The following is a 22685-nucleotide window of genomic DNA, read 5'->3' on the forward strand; positions in this document are numbered from 1 at the left end:
GCTTAAAACCGAAACCGGAACTGAACCGGATTCCGATAAAATCTTTGAACCCGAACCGAACCTGAACCGGAAATGTCAAACGGTTCGACTCCCTGAATTTTTAACTGACTTGGCACATAGCTCGGCGCAGATGTTGCGCTAATTGTGGCATAATAACACCCGGGAAAAACGATCTTCGTTTAGTATTGCAGGTGGCGAAAGGCGTTCCCGTAATTTAACGCTAGTCCCGTATATGGAACTTAGGAAACTGCGCTGCTGATAGTCGAAACACGATTCTACCAAAATCAATCACACATATTTAACGTTCTTGGTTTAGTTTTTCGCCTGGCAGGAGTGTCGACGACGCACGTGTTCGCATTTGCTGGACGTTAGTTGTTTCTGATTAGAATGTTTTATGACGTCATTATTCATTAACGTCAGACGGAAAATAGGGGAATTCCCTAAGTTGAAAATTCGGGACACCCCTCTTTGAAACGGTCACTCTACGCGGCCGTTATGGATGGATCGATTATTTTTGGGGACTCTTAGCCATTAGAGGTAGACCGAAATAAGTACAACATCAACGCTTTTTCATGTCGTTTGTATTAATACTATGATTTCATGGAATTTATCTGCTTTACATATTATAGCCCTTTAGGTCTTATTATGTGTTTCCATTTTAGGCAATTATGAGTGATGTTCAAGCTAATTCACATTTTAAAACTGAGACCGGTTTTAAAAGTGCGAAAGATATCAGCAAAAACATCTGGTCAACGTCTAAAAAATCAGGGTGACCAGTTGTTTTAACTTGGGCAAAAAAATCCCGCCAGGTATAAAAGAATGAGATGCATTTTGCCATTTTTGGGCATGAGTTTAAGAGACGGGCTCAAAACCAAAATGTGCACATTGTGCGCACAATGTGCACTTGTTATATGTGCACCGCTTTCGAAGGTATATGTGCACCGCTTTCGAAGGTGCACATTGTGCGCACAATGTGCAATTGTCATACGTGCACGAACCAAAACGTGCACATTGTGCGCACAATGTGCACTTGCGATAAGTGCACGGTTCAGTGCACTTGCGATATTTGCACCAAATGTACACTAAATCTGCATCTAATGTGCACCTCACTTGAATTTGATGTGCTATTAATGTGCATGTGCGGCAAAGGTGGCTAAAAAGGTGCACACTCTGTTTTCCGTGATCACTTTTTCCACCGCGCGTGATGGTAAGGCGCTATTTGCCTGGCAGCCGATTATTATTACCGAACTTAAAAACAGACAGACAGGCAGATGTAGGATTTGTGCTTTTCTTACTTACCAGAAGATATACAGATTGTCACAAATTTAATTATTGTAGACCCTTTTGTACCGGACTACTGCGTTTATCCGCGGGAATCGCCGTTCGGGTCAGCTACCCACCGACTTGGTTTTCCCTCAGGGATAGGACTTTGTGTGAATTTCGAAGTCTCAGTTTTTCTAGCGCTGCGTGACAACTTTGTGTGCGGTTGCGTTTTGGATGCGTTGTGTTGCATCGTCATTCGTCGGGTGGATACCGAGAGAATCGGACGCATTTTTGAGCACGGTTTGCAATATCGTTGGTTAGAGGCAAGAATAATTTTTGAATTGTTAAGTCATTCAAGATAAGTTACGTGACGTATTAAAAAAACAGCAACTCATTGATAATATATCGAAAAAATGACAAATCAACGTTTTATTTAATCAATATTCATATTTTTGTCATAAAATTTCGAACATGGCGTTAACGTAACTCTGTAAAATACAAGTTGTGACGTCATGCTGGAGTGAACCGCTTTTGTTTGCAGGTTCTGGTTCTGTTAAGGTTTATGTTCATTCAAATTATTCGGTTCAGTTCCGGTTCTTGTCCTTAAAATCTTACAAAAAACGGTTCAGATTCAGTAACAGTTCGGCATTCTTTACCTTTTTGGATGTTGCATAAATGTAGGCCTATGCCTTTACTTTATTTTTAGCAATTATTTTTTTCTCTGTAATTTAACATAATATATTTTGTATGTTTCTGTAGCATTTTTCTACGTTCGTCTTTAACTTCCCTTTGGTGTATTGATTTTTAATTTTTTTATTTCGATAGCATTTCCTTTTTTATTCATTTTTCATTTATTTTTAATATAATTCCATTTTCCTTTGTCATTTGAGGTTATATTTAATTTGTTTCTGTCGCATTTTCATATTAGCCTAACTACCTATAGATAGTATTTCGTTGATACTCTTGCTTAAAGTATTTCGAAAATATTGCTGTTGCAGTTTTCCGTTTAAAATTTTTCTATTCAACCATTTCCAACTTTTTATCTTACGATTGGTATTTCGCCCTAAAGTGAGTATTTTTTTGTTCCCCTTAATTGCTTTTGTGCTATATGCGTGCCGTGACTCCTTCAATTCTCTGATTTTGTAAAATAAAATTTTGTGTTGAAGTTTTTTGAATTTACGCAAATATGGCCTGACTTAACGTTGTACAATCACTCATTTTAATTGTATTTCATAATAAAAATGCTTGTATTTTTTAAAATGCAGTGAATCAGATAGGTCGATAGAGCCACTAATTACGAAAGTTATTTTTAGGATTCATTGATCATTTTAAAACAAACACAAACAATCTAAGCAGACGTATCGCTATTCAATGTTCAACTAATTCTAACAAATTTTTTTCTAAGTTAACAAAATTAAAATTGCAGTTGAATTAGATTAAAAATGGTCAAACATAGATCTTTAAATACAAGAAGTGTTGCCTTACGTTGAAAAGGTCCTATCAACATGCAATTGGGTAGGGGTGCCCAAAACGGGACATTTTATTCCGATAACCAATATCGTGAACAAAAAGTATCACTATCCGGTACCCAATGACGTCATAACCATGCCCACATAAGCAGAGTAGTTAAAAATTATGAGCGTTTAAAAATCGTTTACAGGTTTTAAGGTTAAATTTGCAGGTTTAGTTACCTCCAGTTGCTAACTTATTTGTTTGGTAAATTTACCCCATATAATCGAAAATCCATACAATTGGGACTCAATTAAAAAAAATTGAATTATAAAAAGAATCGATCGAAAAATAACATGTAATAAATTCATTCAATATAATCGGAAATCCATAAAATTGGAACTCAAATAGAAAATATATCATAATAAAAAGAATTGCACGAAAGATAACATGCACTACTTAATCTTTTCCATGCAAAAACATCATCGGAAAAATCGTTTAATATGAAGTTATTTATTTGACTGTATAACGTTCACTGATACATTGTAAGTTGCACATTGAGCGATAGTGCACAATGTGCACTTAATCGTCACATATCGCAAGTGCACATTGTGCGCACAATGTGCACATTTCGGTACGCGTACATATCACAAGTGCACAAAGTGCGCAGAATGTGCACCTTCGAATGTCCACCGAACCGTGCACATCTGGCAAGTGCACATTGTGCGCACAATGTGCACGTTTTGGTTTTGAGTCCTGTTGAAGTTTAATCTGTGGAAAACTCACGGGTGCATTTGCCGTAATTATCTAAATGACTTCAATAACGTACCACTTTCAACTTTGGTTACTTGCTATTGAAGCTGAACATTTATAATTACCAATTTAATTGCTTTACAGGTGTTTTTAACTGTGTAAAAAAACTTAAACTCCAAAGTCATTTGTGCGATTTGTAATATTTTACGAATCGATTGATTTGTAACATGATACATAAGAAGTTGATATAAGAAAACATGAGGAAAGTATTTGGAAGATCAGTTCGTATTTTTCCGATAAAAATTATCCTATGTTTTATTGCTTCAACAATTTGTTTCTATTTTATGCTTCCTTCATCAGTTCGTTTATCCTCAGGTAAGAATTAGGGATGTTCCAGGTAAAATCTCAAGGGAGTTTGAATTTAGGTTTTGAATCTAGAATAATGAATCCAGAATATGAAATCCTAGTCTGTTTTTTAGTTATTAAACTTCCATTTTTTGTGGGGGAGAGGTATTTATATTATACCCTATAGTGACAGCAATTTTATGCAATTAACCCTTTGTTAGAATTTCTTATACTGGAACAAAAATATAATCTTCCAATAGTTAACATTTTCAACAATTGCAATTTAAAGCAGTTATGTAAACTGTAATGCATAACTACATAAAAAAACAAAAACATGAAACAATAGTTTTAGACAAAATATTTTTCCCATATATTAAGTACAATGCAACACAATAAACTCTTAAGCTATTCAGTCTGTTTTATAAAACATTGTTTTGTGTCACTTCTAGTTTACAACAAATGTGTTCAGTTGTGCAGTCAAATATTGAGCTGCAAAGAATAAAAAGTTACTACATACTTAAATATTGGCCTAAAGTTTACCTTGAGCAGCCCCATGGCACATTTTTCTAATGCCAGCACATTTTATGATGGAATGTTACTTCTGACAAGCATTTTAGAATTAAAAAATTTTGCTGTTAGTTGCTTGCCCAATAGTACTTGATTGACATTTATGATTAGGTGAGTCACTGAAAAAAAACAACACTATCCCAGCACTGCATGACTACATTGAAAGCAACACTATAAGTTTGTCTCAACAGTGACAGTCCTTAATCCATACTTTCCACTTGCATATGTACAATTAGGCAAAACCATCCATTGTAAAATGAATAAATTATTTAGGTTTGTAATACCCAATATGAATTTTGAATCTAATCTAAACCAATATACTATTTTCAACATTCCCAGTAAGAATATTGTTTTTTAGTGACTAAATACTATTTTTATGTGCATATCTTTTGTTACTTAACTAATTACCTTCTCCTATTTTAATGACAAAAATTGTAACGGTTTCTGCATGAGAGCTAACAAAACTATATCATTTAGAGTTTTCAAGTAAAGACTCACATTTAAAGAATGTATGGAGGTTTGATAATCAAGATTGGAATTTGAATCTGTCAAACAGCCAGAGTAAATGCATACAAAATATAATAATATTATTGTTATTGATGCAACTTAAATTGTATAACCCAATTTGTATATTATTATTTGCTTACAAAGGTTTACTAGAACTGTCTAATATACTTAAAATGTGTTTTATTTGCTGTGACCCAAGATTTGAGAAATTGGGTATATTAATATATTGTATATTCCTTGAACATGTGTTTTTTATTTAAATTTGTTTATCTATTTGCATTCAAAAAGGGTTGATCCCGGTAATTGAATCTTTGCAAAGACGTGTGGCAGACTTAGAAGAGAAAGTAATGTTTTATGAAAAAAATCATGCTAACGTTAAAATGGAAAAATCAGGTAACAGTTTGTACAAAAAACTGTGAACTGAAAAACAGCAAATTACTTTTTTAAAAGCCTATATACCTATCAAATACTTTTGTGTATCTTAGCAACCAAAAAAGTTAATTTCTAAGTTAAAAACAAGTAGTAAAAGAAGTTTTAAAATAGTTTAACAATTAAAAAGAAATATACAACTGTTTTAACAGACCAAATCCAAAGTCAGTCATCTAATTGTAATTTTCCAAGTTTTGAAGGTTACGGCTATTGTCAAACGAAGATAGAGGTTTGTAGCAACATTTTTAATCATATATTTTAAACTAAAAGTACAATTGGTTTACATGCATCAGTGGATGAGAGAGATGTGGAAATCAGACAGTTGTTATGCTGAGTGGGGTGTAGATGGAAGTGACTGTTCAATTTTTCACTTTTTAAGTCAAGTTGAACATTGGTGTCCGCCTTTGGATGGCAATATTTCCACTACAGCAGCTGTTCCAAACTTTGAAGAGGTAGGTAGGCATTTGAATAATAATAGTATTTGATTGGGACTTGTAATTGTTATACAAGAGGTGGACCACAGCTAAAAACTAATAAATTAAATTTTATTTATATTATTTATATTTATATAGGCCAGTGGTTCCCAAACTTTTCTAAAAATTTTGCTTGGTGGACCCGTTGCAATTATTTTGAAATTTTGCGGCCTTATAAAAATTCAAGGGTCAGGTGACCCATGTTTTTTGTGGTACACTAGTGCAGTCACGATTCTTTCTAATGTAACAACTTTCTAACTAATGCGAACGATTCACTGATAGCAGGTAGTACAGCATAATAAATGCTTTATGATGTCACAAGAGACATCATAAAACACGCTATATGATCAAATAATTAAGCATAACTATAAGACAATCATGATGACAGATAATTTACTACATAGACTAATGTTTAAAATCATTCGCTAAAGCCTAATGTTGAAAAGCTTAAAGACTAATTCTCCTTGCAGACTCTTTGAAAATGCTTTACGGACCTCAGTTGGTCCGCGGACCCTAGTTTGGGAACCGCTGATATAGGCATTTACAAAACAAGTTCTTTTATATGAGTTACAACTATGTGCGCCATTGGCGTTGTCCTTCATATCCAACGTATACTTTTGTTCATTTAATTATCTTCTGTACCCGATCTGTTTTTAAAACAGGTAATATCATAAAGTCTACTGTCCATTGACCTATGTGTATAACTTTTCACTTCCCGAAATGTAAAATGTACAGCATTATACATGTCTTAAACACTCATATATAAAAAATATATTGTAAACATTAGTTTTTATAAAAGTCTGGTCATTTATTTCCATTCATGAATGAACAAATTAATGACCCATAAAGCAGTTTAGCTTAAAACAACGTTTTTTGGCCGAAATGTTTTTACAATCTTTGTTGAAAAAAATAACACTGACAATTTAGTAGCCACGGTCTGCCTGTTTTCCATTTTTCCAAAAATCATTGCACTCTCTTTTTTTGTATTCTGGTTTTTCTGTGCTGGATAGACATTTCATCGCAGGTTGCCTCGCGCCAGAAACAAAACGCCACATTTCGCCTAACACTATAGTTACTATTACAATTAATGACAAAATAGTTGTAAATTTTAAACTTTTTGCTCAGTGGTGGTGTTTAATAGGGATGTTCAAAGTAGAATACCAAGGTATTCTAGAATAATAGGTTTCGAATCTTGAATAACGAATCCAGAATAGCGAATCCTAGTATATTTTTATTAAATTATTTAACCTCGACACGTGTTACTTTTGCAACTTAACGCATTTAGGAAATTGCGAACTCCGCTCCTGACATTACACGTTAATCGCTCGCCCAATAACGCTTGATTGACACTTAATTATTAGACGAATGTTATCGCCTGACGCGAAGTAATTGGTCGCCCGAAAAAACGCTGACACTGCACTACCAGGTTACATTTAAAACAAGCACCATAAAATGGTCGCCGCAGCGACATGCCAACTTACCGCACGAGTTTGTATAATTAGGCGCGACAATCGGCGGTAAAACATTAAATTATATCGGCTCCAATTACCCGAAATAAACGGCAGAATTGGATTCGAATCCCATCTGAATTCGAATCCAAGGATTCGATATTCTACTTTGAGCATCCCTAGTGTTTAACACAAGTTGTCCTACACCAACTAATTAAATTTCTCGCCGAACCTGCTCCCAGTATATTTTAGTAACTAAATATTATTTTTGTTTGTATTTTTTTTGTTACTCAACTAATTACCTTCCCCAATTTCATCACCAAAAATTGTATTGTTCATTCTCTGCACTAGAGCTGACAAAACTATTTCATTTGGAAAAATTGGAGTTAACAAGAATAGACTCGCATTTAAAAAATTTTTATGCATCAATTTCTTTAGTATTTTGGTTGATTATTATTCAGCCGACACTGTCACAAAGTCGTTAGCTTTCTGCCTTACTGGTATTTTTGCAAGAATTATAAAGCATGGTGTATTACACGCTAACAAAAAGCAATATTTAAAAGTGACCTAAGCAGTAAAAAATGCTATGCCAATGTCTTCAATTAGGCCATTTGAAATTATAAATTATATTATAAGCAATATTCACAGACCATCGCGTGATGCTGTGTCACCATACTTCCATGGGGGAGGCAAATGTACTACTACTGAATTATTTTTATAGGAATTGCATTTACAAGTAAATTCTTACCCCACAACGCTTGACTTACACTTACACAATGATTAGATTAACATATTACTGTGGCAAGTAATGTGTAACCTGCCAAATACATCTGCTAAGTGTGATGCACAAAATAAAATGGTAAAGAGTGAACGGTACCTTACTTACAGGCTGCTGTTCGTGAAAACTTTTCTGGCCTGTACGAGATACTGAAGGATGACGCCCACTACAAGTGGATAAAAAACAGAATCAAAAGAATGGAAACTAAATGGCTTAAAGCTGGGCAAAAGTTTAAATCAGTTTATAAAACAAGATGGCGACAACAGAAGGTAATACCAACACCATTCAAACTAAATTATGTGACAGTAATTTTTAGGTCTTACATTAATAAGGATTTTGTGGCGCCGTACTGAGAATAGTTAAAGAGTACTCCCTAGGTATTCTAGATCAGTGGTTCTTATACTTTTCGAGACACGTCCCCCTTTTACAATTTTATCTAAATTCGCGCCCCACCTTGTTTCGTAATAAAAAAAAACAAAGGATAACAGCAATTTATTTTCAGGTAAGTTACATCAATGTGAAGGATGAAACTGTTTTTAACCTAGCATAACCTAGGGTTGCCATATTTTGAACGCGGAATTTCTGACAAATTTACCGCGTCCAGTGGCCAACTACAGATCAGGAACCTAAAAAAAACTCGGAAATTTCCTCGAAAATTTATGTCACAACGTGACGTATTTTTATATTAAAATATTGGAAACAATGCGGCGCATTCTGGCTGATCCGATTTTAACAAAACGGGTTAGACATAGATTTTGCGCATTTTCATTTACATAATTTTACTAAGTTTATCAGAACCGATGTGCGATTTTAAATTCGCGCTACCTTTGTATGAAACTGAGATGTGCCTGGGTTGTAAACTAAACATTCTGCTTTCCATTCAAATTCTACCATTTCTTAGGCCTGGATATTTCACTTGTATTTTACTCGTGGATTTACATTTACTCTTAGAAGTAAATTTAAGATCTTAACAAACTCAGCTCGAATTTTCAAAAGAGATCATGTTTATTATAGCAATTCGGCTAATAATCAACAGCTTGGCCATTAAAAAATTTGTGTGTAGCTAAAATTAGACAACTCTAAACAATTGAGTTTCCACAGTAGGTTTAGTGGTAGGCAAATGATGTTTACCTGTACTCCATATTTACTAAAAAAAAAATATATAATCTTGCTTGTTTACGGTTTGCCAACATTAACTTGCAGTTTGCCAACATTAAATTTGAAGTCTTTCAATAGTCCTTAATTTGATTTTAGTAGCTTAAGATGTCCAGCTTAAGATATGTTTAGAAAGAGTTGTTGTACAACCAGTTTTTATAATTTTTGTTATTATGTTAACCATGATATTTAATCTATTTTGTTTTTCGAATAGATACATTAAAAAAATATTGATCAATGCAACTTTGAGTATTTAAAAAACTATAAATAGGTGTTTCAATTTTATCATAAAATTATGTGGCAACCCTTCTACTAAAATTTACTAGTGACCACATCCTTAAAACTCTGTTAGACTACGTATGCATTCACATGTGTTAACTGTGTTAAATATGTTGCAGATTATGGTTCATATGGGATTATTGTCTGAAGATAGTGGGTGGAACATTGCTGAGAATGCTTTTAAGGGGGGTCCCTTGGGTGAATTGGTACAGTGGTCGGACCTCATATCATCACTTTATGTCCTTGGTCACAACATTACTGTCACCCATTCTACTTATCACCTTACAAAGTAAGTTTTGTTCATTAAAAACAATAAATTTGTGAGATCGAAGTTATGTTACAGTTTTTTTCAATGCCGATTTATGTTTTGTGGATTGTAGGTTACAATAAACCCTATACAACACAACAACACATATTTGCCTATTTAACTAGATTATTGTTTTATACTCCGAAAAAGTTGTCAGCACAAGCTAAACAGATATACAAACATAACATTTTGAGGAAATTTTTTAATAGAAGTTGATATCTCTTGACTATATACATTTCTTGGTCAACCAGTACCAAATTTAATGTTAGGTAAATGATTTGTGAAATCTCTAATTTTTAGGTATGTCCAAACAGTCAACCCTGTTGTTTCAAAAACCTTATCTTGCATCTTGCAGAAACTTTAATCCCTACCTCGCATCAGCAAGTACCAACTGTCCTTTAAAAAAAACTCCTTTTGACGTGGTATTTATTGACTACAGAGGGATGGTTGTGCTAAAGAAAGCAGTAGGAACCAAGTTTCATTTGCTGCTGTAAGTCAGTACCTTAGTAAAAATATTTCTTAAATTGAATAGAATCTTGTAAGAACAGGGTTCAAAAAGATATGTAGTATATTCTTAGTGTCGATACATATACACTATAACCCTTAAGTTTAGTGTTTTTTAATCATTCAGGAATACTTCTGCAATGATTTAGCTGAAACTTCAAGTGAACTCTTGAAAGTTTTTATACATGAAATACGACTTTTTTGGCAATTTTATCTTATAATAATTGCTAGAAGCAAATACCAGTACACTATCAACAGAAAAAATCGACTTTAATATGCCCAGTAGTAAAACTTTTCCAAACTTTATCTGCTTGTTTATATTAGCCATGTGAACGCCACCTGTCTTATGTTTTTAACGCCAATAATGTGTTTATCTTTGCAGATGCAAGTTACGAGTTGTTGACAGTTTTGGCACAGAGCCTGCATTCAATGATGCACGGTATGCTTTGAGAAAGAGGCTGCGCTCACCTTGGGGCAATTGGAATTTACTACCACAGCAGTTTAACACCATGTTTCGTAAGTAACGAGTAAAATGAAAAAGATTAAAGGTGGCATAGGTTTTTTTTAATAAGATATTCTTTCATAATGCGTTGTTTTCCTGTAGAGCAGGGGTCGGCAACCTTTTTTTGTTTGTTTTGGGCCTCGGATCTTTTTTGCACGAAAAAACGTGTTGAATTACATTCAGGAAGGCAGTAAACTATTAGCGCGAAAAAAAGCGTTTGTTTGATTTAAAATCCGACTGCACGTCGTCATTTATACTACTAATGGAAAGTGTAATGAAACTACTTTGAGGGAAAGCGTTAAACAGTGTTTGTTAACGTTTTTAAGTGAGGGAAGACCTGGCGAGCGAAGCGAGCGCGATTTTTTTTTTTGTGGTATACCGGCATTTTTTTTAAATTTCTTGCATGTTTTTATTACATGGCCGAAAATAAAACAATGTTAAAAAAATATAATTATGTCCAATATGTTTGAATACGTTCTCCGTTTGTCCGCGACGCATTTGGCAGCCTTCCACGGCGCAGCGATAAAGAAGCACTGATTTATTTCAAAAGACAGCATCAAAACGAAGAAATTAGCTCACACATATTTACCATTCACGTTTTTATAAGAATAAATTGCGATTAGATCAAATAAATTGTAAATAATTAAATGTGATTCTAGTTCAAATTCCATTTACAATTTAATTTGTTAGGAATTCGGTAATTCTGATTGTAATCTAATTTAAGTAAACTTAAAACGATCTAATTCTAATTCTAATCTAGTTTTGAAAACCCGAAATGATCTAATTTTAATGCTAATCGAATTTTAAAAAGCTAAAACAAATCTAGTTGTTCAAGTCTGCCTATAGGGTACGCTGTTTTTATGACTTATGTCAACCCTGACATGATAAATAGATTTGCAGCACCCCTACTTAAATTTATGGTCCAGTATAAAAACAATTACTAGTAAAAGTCTTGTTGTTCAAATGATATGTCTTTCAGCACATACCCCCGACAACACCTTTCTCGGTTTCGTCATCGAAGAACACTTGAACGCCACCGAATTACGCAACATCACCAAAGAAAACATTACTCTCGTCTACGGAAAGGTCGACGCGTTTTGGGAGGCAAGTTTTGCTGTATTAAACAAATTATATTTTGCTGTTAATTTATTTTTCAACTTGCAAGTGTAAAAAATGAGGATAGCAATGTTTGCAATAATTCAAAAGTCTTGAAACCGCTCGATCACTTCTGTTGACTTTATGCATCCGCTCTAAGAATATCGTAAATATTATTACGGTAGTGGAAATATATAAAATAAAACGCAGGGCAAGTCACGGTCCACAAAAAAACAGGGCGAGGGGCGCAAGATATCTATATTTAAATATAAAGGCGCTTGAAGTTATTCCTTTTAAGAACTGCGTTATGCCAACAAAAACCGTTATACTTTGACCATTTTGAAAATAATGGGGCTCTGTCGGTAAATTGTCACACTGAAACGAATATTTCTACATGTCTTACCTTTGTTAAACAAAATGTAAAAGTCGCTATTACATAATATGTTGTACACCCCATTGCTGCAGCAGCGTTTCGAAACAGTAGTTCAATCGCCAAATATATTTCCGACATATGTTTATTTTAATTTAAAGAAATACAAACGGTTGAAAATTCGACACCATGCCTGTTGCGAACCATTTCGCGTGGGTTGCATACCAAACATAAACAAAATATAACCAAAATAACACGACATTGCGCAATCTTTTTTGACAAACACCGTTTTTTTTATGTAGAACGCGACTGTTCAAACGACTGGCCTAATGTTGTTTAGAATTTATGTTTATAAAAAACACCAATGAAAGATAGAATTGTAGTATACTAAAGGAATATTTCTGCTTGTTCTGACGTGATGTTTGATATGCCTTTAAAAGGCAACTGTTAGTGTTATCCCCCAGTGTATACCGTTTGGTTTTTGAATACTATAATACCAACAATATTTAACTATATAGAAGGAAATGAAGTAGGTTACTTGACACAGTTCAAGCTTTTTCGAGCTTCATGCTTTTTCGTTTCCACTTCACATTTTCATGCTTTTTGCTTACTTACAACTTGCTGAATATTACATGTTTTTTTCCTGTATAGGACTTTGTATAATAGGAAAGCAGACATTAACTTGAACAATTATAGCTTGAAATGCGATTTGCTATTAATTGTAGTAATTGCACTAAAATTAGGTCCCTATTTTCTTGAAATAATCACAAGTTTGGTATTATATGTATTATATTTTACACACCTAACATGGTGCCACGAACACAGATGTTACTTAGGATTTTTCACGATAGATAAATTATGCAACAAAACATAAGATGACTACTTTAAAAAAAAGGGGACTTACTTGCTCCACATAAGAAAATGTTCTCAGCAGTTATGGCCACGTTTCGCAAAGCTTTTTTTCTATTGGCTAAAATAACGTCAGTTGTCCTGCTTGAGATAATTATTCGAGTTTTTAGGTTTTGTTGTCGTGTACAGATATCTTGTTTATGCGTGATAAAATATGTTTGTGTGAATTTATGGAAGGCGCTTAATACAAAAGTGTTTTTATTTTACACGATTACGACAATTACTTTTATTAATATTTTTTTTGCGGATTGAGTGCCGATTGAAGAAGACTATCACTTCTGTAAGTGATTTGTTGGGCGAAAGAGGGACCATAATTTTGTTCTGAAAACTAACCTAGTAAGCGATAAAAAGTAGTGCGATTAAAAACACAACGTTTTCGCGTACCAACAAAATCTTGAGAAAACTAGCATAGCCAGCGTCAAATCGCAGGACTTGTAAAATTTGATCAAATTTTTTAATTTCATGCATGAAAGCGGCAAACATTTTGTAGTTTTATTTATTTTCCGATGATTCCTATAGATAAATGTTGCTTGATATTTCGCAAACGCGATTTATACTTACGGTATTCCGGTGATTGACTGTACATCAAACTGTGGAACTCTAAGTGCTACTTTATTTGTACCAAGTTTTTAAAGCGCATTCAGTTTGATAAAATTTTATGAAATAGTAAATTTTCTTAGTTTTCTACGTAAACACATCGATGGATTTAACAAAATTGTCTTATACATTTCATAAATACTTTTTTGTTGCTCAATGGTGTAATATGTTTTGAGCAAGCTAAAGTTGCCTTATTTGGTACCTGCGAGCGACCTGGAACCCTGCTGGTTACCGTTGCACTTAAATAAACGATATATGCCGTAAATTTTGGCAATTTTTTCTACGTATTGAAGGTTGGTTACCAGAGCTGTCTTCAAGGTTCCCCCGAGTTAAGATTATTTTTCTTCAATAGCCGACTAAAGAACTAAAAAAGTCACTTGTAAGTTTTGCTGAAAAATTATCCAGCAATGATATACGTACGAACAATATGTCGAGTAGATGAACTAAAACACAGCGACGTTCTATGTTTTAACTAACTAATCTACGTTGAAATCATATTGAATTGTCAGAAATATTCAATGAATCAAGTCGAGTCTGACTGCCACATTAATGGAGTCTGTCTCGAATTCCGTGTCCGGCATCGACTTCATTGACCTGTATTCCACCCATCCTTTCCAAAAATAGTGTTAAGATACGGCAATCAACATATAGGGGTGTCTTACAACCAGAGCTGCCGAGTCGGAATCTAGACTCACAGAAATCGACTTGGGACTCGAGTTAAGACTACGTAGAACTATCCGAGTCCCAAGGCCGACGTGCTGGTGCGCAGTACCAAATTTTTTAAATTGTAAAGGTGGGACCACATATTGTGGAATATTTTTAAACCATGTATTATTGTTGGACGAATTATATGACACCCCTATAAGTGGATTGCTAAATAGGTTAGGTAAATGGCTGAGTACAGTCTGTAGCTTAGGATCCGGACAGGATTTAACGAAATCGCACATTTGGCCGGAGTCGGACTTGGGTTATTTTTAACCGACTCCGCGGCCCAGATTACAACTTACCCACCAACATCACGGGAGTGTGGGTTGGAATATTACCCCTATGATTTTAACGTTTACGATGCACAGTGTGCGGCCATCAGCTCCGTACTTGCTACTGTGCTTGTGCATGTCGGACGAGACCTGGTCTCGCGTAGTCCCACCTCTTGACTACAACCAAATAAACCCACTATTCCGCCAGGCCCCGACACTGATTCTCACTCCACAGACTCCAAACATACATACTAAAAAGCTTTTTGTGACTCTGTTTTCAGGGAAAGTCGGGCTATATCGATGCCATCCACGAGTTTACTGAGGTACATGGCACAGTCAACGCCCAAAATGAACTTAAATTCGTGCCTAGTTATGTCATTAATCATGGCGTATTGCCTGGAAACGAACTGGCGGTTCTACTTCGCAAAGCTCGAGTAAGTAAATTAAAAACATTTTATTTATGTGCACTAAGCCTATCATAACATAGGATTAAGATTTTGACAGGATAAGGGCTATATATATGTTGATATAATTTTTCTCCCCAGATCATTTGTTTGTGTGGGAAAAGTATAACAAATAGTTGTTCACCAAAAGTCACTTCAACCAGACAGTTTTTATCAAACATCTTCAGAGATGTTGAAAACCAATAAAGAGTTATTCGAAACGTTCAAAATGATACCTACTTCTGTATGGACTTTGATATTCTTACTACGTCTTACTACAACCTCCAACCATTATGCTAAAAATCGTAAGATTTATACGATGTACAACAAAGGGTTGAAGGAGATACAAAAGCTCACACAAACTTTTCTCTTTATCGACTCAAGAAAGCCCAAAAATATTTTAAAAACGTTTTCTTATGTAAGGCAAATTAAGAAAACTAACAAGACTCAAACCAGTTTAGAAAATTGTAACTATGGAAGATCAGTAAAAAAAGCGATACGGAAAAAAGTGTAATCATTTCTTTTGTTTCAGATATTTGTTGGCATGGGATTTCCATACGAGGGCCCAGCGCCTCTTGAAGCAATCGCTAATGGCGGGGTATTCCTTAATCCCGTGTTTTCCTCTTCAACCCCGCAAGGACAACATGCAGAAAAGTTCTACAGGGTAAAAGTTTTTTATTTTGTTTTTTATTTATAACGAAACGATTTTAAGCATTTCTCATTTTTTATGGTTGTTTACAAGTTTCTTAATTAAAAGCAGCGGTAAACATATGTTTAGGTAAATCTATAGTTACCCTAATTTTGACTTTCGGCCAACTACAACCAAATTTGTTCTTTTTGAGCAACGTTACCTTAATGAGTCATTCACATCGGCTAAACGCAATTGAAATGGAAATGGCCTGAAGTGGATGTGGATAGTTTCTGAAACCTTTTTGTGTAATGTCATTAGCGGCAGAAGTTTGCAATGCAAAATGAATAACAATATGTTCTGTTTTAGGATAAGCCTACATACCGGCGTTTGGAGTCACAACACCCTTATTCTAAAACGTTTATTGGTAAGTTTTTTTTTTTTTTACTTTAGTCGATGTTTGGTTTATCTTGAATGTGCAGTCTGTATTATGGCTAATAGCAGCGTTGTCGGTTTTGAAATCCTGTTTGTTTTTTCTAGTAACCTTTTAAACTTGTTGCTCGAAATAAGTCACTATTTACCATGCATCGCAAAACTACATTCATTAATACCAACAGGTTTTACGCGTTAGAACGTTTTATCTTTTAAGTCTTTCGGTTTGTTTTGTACGACAATGTATTACAAAAAACCTTAGTTATATGTAGAAACAAACTCCACTTGTAGTGTGAAAAATCCAAGGAATAGTTTATTGCACAATGCGCATCTTCATTCTCTTTTAGTTTGCAAGCAGGATTTATATTTAAGCTGGTTTTAGCATGGCAAATAAAATATATATAATATATTACGTTTAAAAAAAAGAACACCGAGTCCCATATGAAATATCTCATAAATTTTATAATAATTGTTTTTGGTATAATCTATGTTAATATTTTGTTTAACATGCTTTTTTTTGTGACCCTTTTATAGTCCTAAAATTTTTTGACACATATAAAAAGTTCAATTTATTACTTTTTTTTCTAGTCAATTCTTGTTCACATTTTTTGTTTTGAAATCGAAAATTTTCAGATTACAAGAAAATCCTGATAATTGCTGAACCACTTGCAAACGTACGTGGTTTAGCAATAAACAGAATACTTTAAACAAAAACTATTGTATTTTCTAAAACTAAGTTAGTTGCCCAGATTTTAAAATTTTCAAAGAAAAAAAAATCCTTCCTTAACGAGTCCAGTGGCTCACATTTTAGAACCCTTGCTCTATATATTAATTTCGCCAAACTTTTAAACGGTGCCTCGCGAAAGTGGAAATTTAAGTTTGCCATATAGTCATAAACTTCATATTTTTATAGTTTTTTTTTTGTTGTAAATTATCTTACCATTATATGACCTATCCTGTTATTTTTAAGTGACTTTGTTGTAAGGCGGGTCATTCTACATAAAAGACTCGTAAAAAATCCGCAGTTTTTGCTCTACCACTTTCATGTTTAATAACTTCGGGGTATCGATTCAGACATTCTGCGACACCCTCAGTAATTAGCAGTTACTCAATACAGGTTAAAACGGCAATTTGTTTGGAAATGCAATGGCCAATGAGCTATATTCACATTGCAATACAAGCCTTTACTCTTATAGGACGTTATAAATTGATTATAATAGGTCTACCCTACAATAGAGCCCCATAAACTAAAAAAATGTGTGCGGTTAGAACGCGGTGGGGGAGGGGGGCGGAGTTATCACTCAAGCACCTCAAAGACACAAAACATCGACACCTTCATCCAGTTTGTGTACAGGGGCGTATCCAGAATTCAAAAGGGGACCCCGAATTTTCAAATTAGGGAATTCCTTTATTTTCCGTCTGACTTTAATGAATAATGGCGTCATAAAGTAGTTATAATAATATCGTCATAAAAAAAATAATCAGACACAACCAATTAGCGTCCAACAAAAGCGCATCGCAGATTCCTAAGTTCCCTGCACGGGACTAGCTAAATTACAGGCACGACTTCGCCACCTGTAATACTAAACGAAGATCGTTTTCCCGGGTGTTATTATGCCACGATTAGCGCAACATCTGCGTTGAGCTTTATGCCAAGTCAGGTAAAATGTAAGCTGCGGTTGAGAGAAAATAAGTTGTGTCAATTGCAACCAAACACATAGTCTTAGGTCTAGAATATGCCTATAAAGAATAATTTTGCGGTATCTACCATTACATAAAAAAGGCGACTTACACCAACATGGGATATTAGCGCAGATAGTGAACAGCGAGGAACATTAGACGAACTCTGTCATTTGTCAAATACACCCTTGCTAATATTCAGCCCATCTGAACAAATAATAAAAAGCGAAAGAGAAAAATATCCTTTGTTTACGATGGACGAAACAAGAGACGAAAAACGGCGATTTGCGTTAGATTTTGGTTCGCATTAGCTTATAACGTGACCCAATTACATTAAAAGCATTGCTTCGGACGGTAAGTTAAACCCTGACTAGAACGAACAAAAAATATGTGTGTGTATCTAGCACCCTTCAAAGTCCCTTTTAGGGAACAGGACAAAAACTGGACGCTTTTAAAGGTGTGCATAACCCGAGTCAAAACGCTCCATTTGCGCTCAAAAGGGAAAAAATACCAGCAAGTTCGGTGTCCCAGTTTGGAGAGAACCTAGAAATCAGTTAGATGACTGCTACTATGGCCTTGTTAATGTCAAAAGGTTTAACAAAAAGAACAAACATTTCCTATAGCCGAGCAGTGCGAGCATACAATTCAGCTAAACGACCCGTTCCCGTATTTGCTGACCTGCCTGAGATTGATGCAAAAGGTTTTAATTTTTTCATGGGCTGGAAGTGTTATATGATGGCTAATTGCTGCTGGAGCTAAAATAAAAATGTTCCGAAAGTCCAATATAAAAGAATATACTGCACTTTTCACTTTCGTTATGGCAAGAATAATGGCTACCATACACATGTAAATAAAAGTACACTAGAATCAGTTCGAAAACCCTGTGCAAGAAAAATTGTGTTGACCATTGTTATCATTTCAGATTTTATATGACCCCTTCCAATAAGCCACACTTTTCATTTTCCCATGTATAGTAATTCATCTCACGTCCGAATTTTTCATAGAATGCGTCTTTTGTTTTTCGTTAGATAATACTTTTTATTGTCAAAAATTTTAAAAGTGTTATTATGAATTTAAAGCATTAAAATGTCGAATGTTAACCGTGAATAATCCTGATACAGGCCAACGCGAAGTCAATCACGGTATTTTTGGTAAATAAAGTAAAACAATTGCTCTATATATGATGCTCTCGTCGAAAAATTATTTATTTAATACAAATTTGTTGCGTACATTAAAACTCTTCATTTAGGCCCTCCGCATGTTCGTATGGTAGACATAGAAGACATACAATCTGTCCAGAAAATCGTCAAAGATATTCTCGATTCGCCTCCAGTGAGTGTTTGATGTTACATATGTTTAAAAAAGAGAAATTAAACTAAATTCCGGCAATGGAAACCTGTTTTTGTACTGCGCTTTATGGTTGTTTTCTGCTGTTATATTACAATATACGTATTTTTTTTTGGACTAAAATTAAATATTGTAAATGTATGAAACCACTCATACGATATTCAATCAAATATGATTAAGCTTCAACAAGATATCTATTATGCGATTATATTTCCTTCCATAGTTAACCGAGTTGACAATTTGTTCTCATTTTTCGGTAGCCGTCCCCATACGTTCCGCTTGAGTTCACCTGCTATGGAATGTTAGAACGCCTTGCTCATCAATTGGAGAGGGATGATTTTTGCTCCGCGGCAAAAGCGTGGCACCCACCACTTCAAACCCTACAGGTACACGGGTCTTTATAGTTTAAGTTTTTTTATGTTGTTTTCCGCGTTAAATTTGTTAAAATACGTGATTGGTGTTGTTCCAGACGATTCATTTCTATTTTCACATCAGCTATAGTGCGTCGGACCGCCGACTTCTAGTTAGAAATGCTTACTACAGTGTTAAGCGTTGCTCAACACTTATAAGTTACATGCATATAAATGTCTTATCATCGCTTTTCAACCATTTATTTCTAAAACACAAAATCTTAAAAAAAATGGTGACATTACTCCTAACATTTTTTATCTTGTAGAGCAGTGCTTGTTGCACGGTAAATTTTTTTGCTGTATAATAATTGAAGGCATATATCATTATTGTATCTTTCGTGAATAGTACGTACAAAATAGGTCGGTAACTTACGACAGTTGGCACTTGAGAAACGGTAAATATACAAAAAACTTTCCACGGAGCGGTTACCAGAAATTTGGCACGATTCTTTCCGGAGACAACTAGGGCTAGTCATTACATTGCAATATATTTTAAATGTACATAACTTTTATTTAGAAGACGTGGCGCCTTGAACATACTACAAAGATTCGCCCTTTGTTACAGAAGTTATAAATTAGTTATAGATTATTTGGCAGAAGTTGCGTTTTGGGAGACAGTTTGAGTTCACGCGGCACTGACCTATAGTCACGTAAAAAAACTTCCCACAAAAACTCATTCGAAAAGTCCGATAAATTTATCATTTTATTGGTTTTAGTTGACACATTGTAACTTGATAGGGAATTCCTACTCTCGATGTTGTGTTTATATTACCAAGATATAAAACATTACCTTGTAGCTCAAAAATCTTGCAGTTGTTTTAGTCTTTTAAAATAACTTGAAGATAGTCAATAAGATTTCGCGGTGGGCGAAAATATTTTTGGAATAGTTAAGAAATGACCTCGAAATCCTAAATAATATAAAGCGATCCCAAGATTTGGAACCAGTGGTCTAGCACGTATCGTCATTATTCAGGACTTTCCTTATGACTCTGTCGTTGGGAAGTCAATTCTCCTTATAAATTTATTGTTATTCTTCAACACTGTATTCTTCACTAATAAGTTGCTGGGAATTTGTTTTGCGGATATTTTTAAACGTCGGCATCTCAGGGTCCCCATTTGTTATCCAACTCTACCCCTAAAATGCCGAACCGTAGGAAATTTTGACTAGAGCTTATAATGCCCTTGAAGGTGTTGGAAAGCAATGAGGAGGAATCGTGTTCGGATCTTTGTGTTAAGCATGGTTTGGTATGCGAACCAAGATACTTCAGGCAACTCAACGAGAAAGCAGCTTTCCAACGTATGGGAGTCAACTGTAGTCACGTGATCTTACCCAGTCAAAACGACGAGGAAATCGACTTTCCTTCTCATAAAGACGACAAGTAAGTTACGATGAGATTTGCAATTGAATATAGCTTTTCTATTTTTTAGATAAAACTTATGTTTTGTTGCAAAGCTTTCAAAAGTATAACAAAATATTGTTTTTGTTTTGTTTGCGACAGTATAAGACAGGGGTGGGCAACCTTTTTAACACAAGGGCCAGTTAGGAAATTTAATGCTTACCGCACATCAAATAAACACTAATTCATATTTTCAACTTTTACTAGAAAAACTAATGAGCTACTAGGCTGCAACTACGGCAGTTTTGTCAGTGCTGTCTACTTGCGGATTCGGAAATAACTTTCCTACAATTCCAATGACGCCTTTCTCGTACGGATCGGCTCTGTGAATTTATTAGTTTTTTATTATAGTTTTGTGTGTTGGTGTTTTTTAGGTGCTACCTGCAAAGCAACAGTCAGTTGTTCAGCTGTGCTGGTCGTTTTACCGACCAAAATCGGCTGTGTCCTTGTCGGGACTTCCTCAAAGGACAAGTTGCGCTTTGTTCCGACTGCCGCCTTCCGTAACAAATGAATTCTTAGTGTTGCGCTGTGACACGTTACGTGTTACGTAAAATATGAAACTGTATGCCTAATCGCCTCTCGAGATTTTTCGCAGCATCATTCTTACTTGAATGTTTGTGCATTTTTAATAGATTCTGCAATCGTATTTATTTTATGAGACGTGTAATTGTAAATCTAAAATATGGTTCTCGCTAAACATTCATACACTTACGGTCTTGCGTTCTATTGCACACTATTTCAAGATTGTTTTTGTCCCACGTGCTGTTTATTCGAATGACCCGTCCAAAGTCATGTGTGAAATCTGCATACATTTTTGTTGTTTACTATCTTTTCACTGCTATTTGTAGAAAATCCACGTGTCTTTAAATCAATCGCTCCATAATATTTTGTTTTTAGGCTCTTTTTAAGTTTTTATACCAACAATCGTGTGCTATTCTTTTTTGACCATTTTGCCACAGCGCTTATGTTTTGAACGATTACTGTGTCTTCAAGATCTTTATTGGGTGTTTGTGTGGTTAATTAGATTTCGATTAGCGACCAAAAACAAAATTTCTCGGAACGTTTTCTAACACAATCTTATCATTTATCTTACATGAGAGGAGGAAAAGTCAAATAACGGAAAATTTGTTATATTAGTAATTAGGCCCGCAAACATTATTATATTGTACACTGTACAGATATCTGTCTCCTGCGTTTGGTATGATTATGCGAAATGTCTTGCATTCGGTATTAACCCATTGATGTGTAGAAATAATAAAATTGTTTCTTAACAGTGCAATCAACTTCGATTCACTTTTGCAAAGTTTTTAAACGCAGGCTACTGTTTTGATGTCCATGAGAAGTGTTAAAAAAGTACGTCAAACTATTATTTTTTGTCAAAAATGGTTTATTTCAAGGTTTCTGTCCGTAGTAAAAGTGTTATGGCCCTAAAAAATAACGTTTTACCTGGATTAGTTAAATTTTTTTAAAAAAACAATACGTACTGTGCGTTCCACTTTTTGTATTTATAATTATTTTAAATGTATCTCGACGTCGGTGACTGTAGCAATTATGACTGAGTTTTATATATTACGTAATGAATGTTTTTAACACATTTGATTATTATTAATAAACTTTTCGAACGAATGGGAAAATTGATTT

At 34.6% G+C, this 22685-nt stretch overlaps 1 protein-coding gene across 2 annotated transcripts; it reads left to right on the top strand.

Moving 5' to 3' along the window:
- The first annotated feature begins 3614 nt into the window (after nucleotides 1–3614).
- LOC146164402 (alpha-1,6-mannosylglycoprotein 6-beta-N-acetylglucosaminyltransferase A-like) lies at nucleotides 3615–22672 on the top strand. Of its 2 annotated transcripts, XM_083383268.1 has the most exons (17): nucleotides 3615–3840; nucleotides 4855–4938; nucleotides 5173–5277; nucleotides 5466–5542; nucleotides 5607–5765; nucleotides 8123–8281; nucleotides 9566–9735; nucleotides 10109–10243; nucleotides 10640–10773; nucleotides 11739–11863; nucleotides 14989–15141; nucleotides 15683–15814; nucleotides 16148–16205; nucleotides 19140–19222; nucleotides 19498–19623; nucleotides 20836–21026; nucleotides 21419–22672. In XM_083383268.1, exons 1-17 carry the CDS (start codon nucleotides 3723–3725, stop codon nucleotides 21546–21548), a joined length of 2139 nt encoding a protein of 712 aa, XP_083239394.1. In that variant the 5' UTR covers nucleotides 3615–3722; the 3' UTR covers nucleotides 21549–22672. The 2 variants fall into 2 exon arrangements, with proteins under 2 accessions (XP_083239394.1, XP_083239395.1); XM_083383269.1 differs by lacking the exon at nucleotides 5173–5277.
- The last annotated feature ends 13 nt before the right edge of the window (nucleotides 22673–22685 follow it).

The sequence above is a fragment of the Ascidiella aspersa genome, chromosome 2, assembly GCF_963924565.1.
Source record: "Ascidiella aspersa chromosome 2, kaAscAspe10.2, whole genome shotgun sequence".
Taxonomy (NCBI): Eukaryota; Metazoa; Chordata; class Ascidiacea; order Phlebobranchia; family Ascidiidae; genus Ascidiella; species Ascidiella aspersa.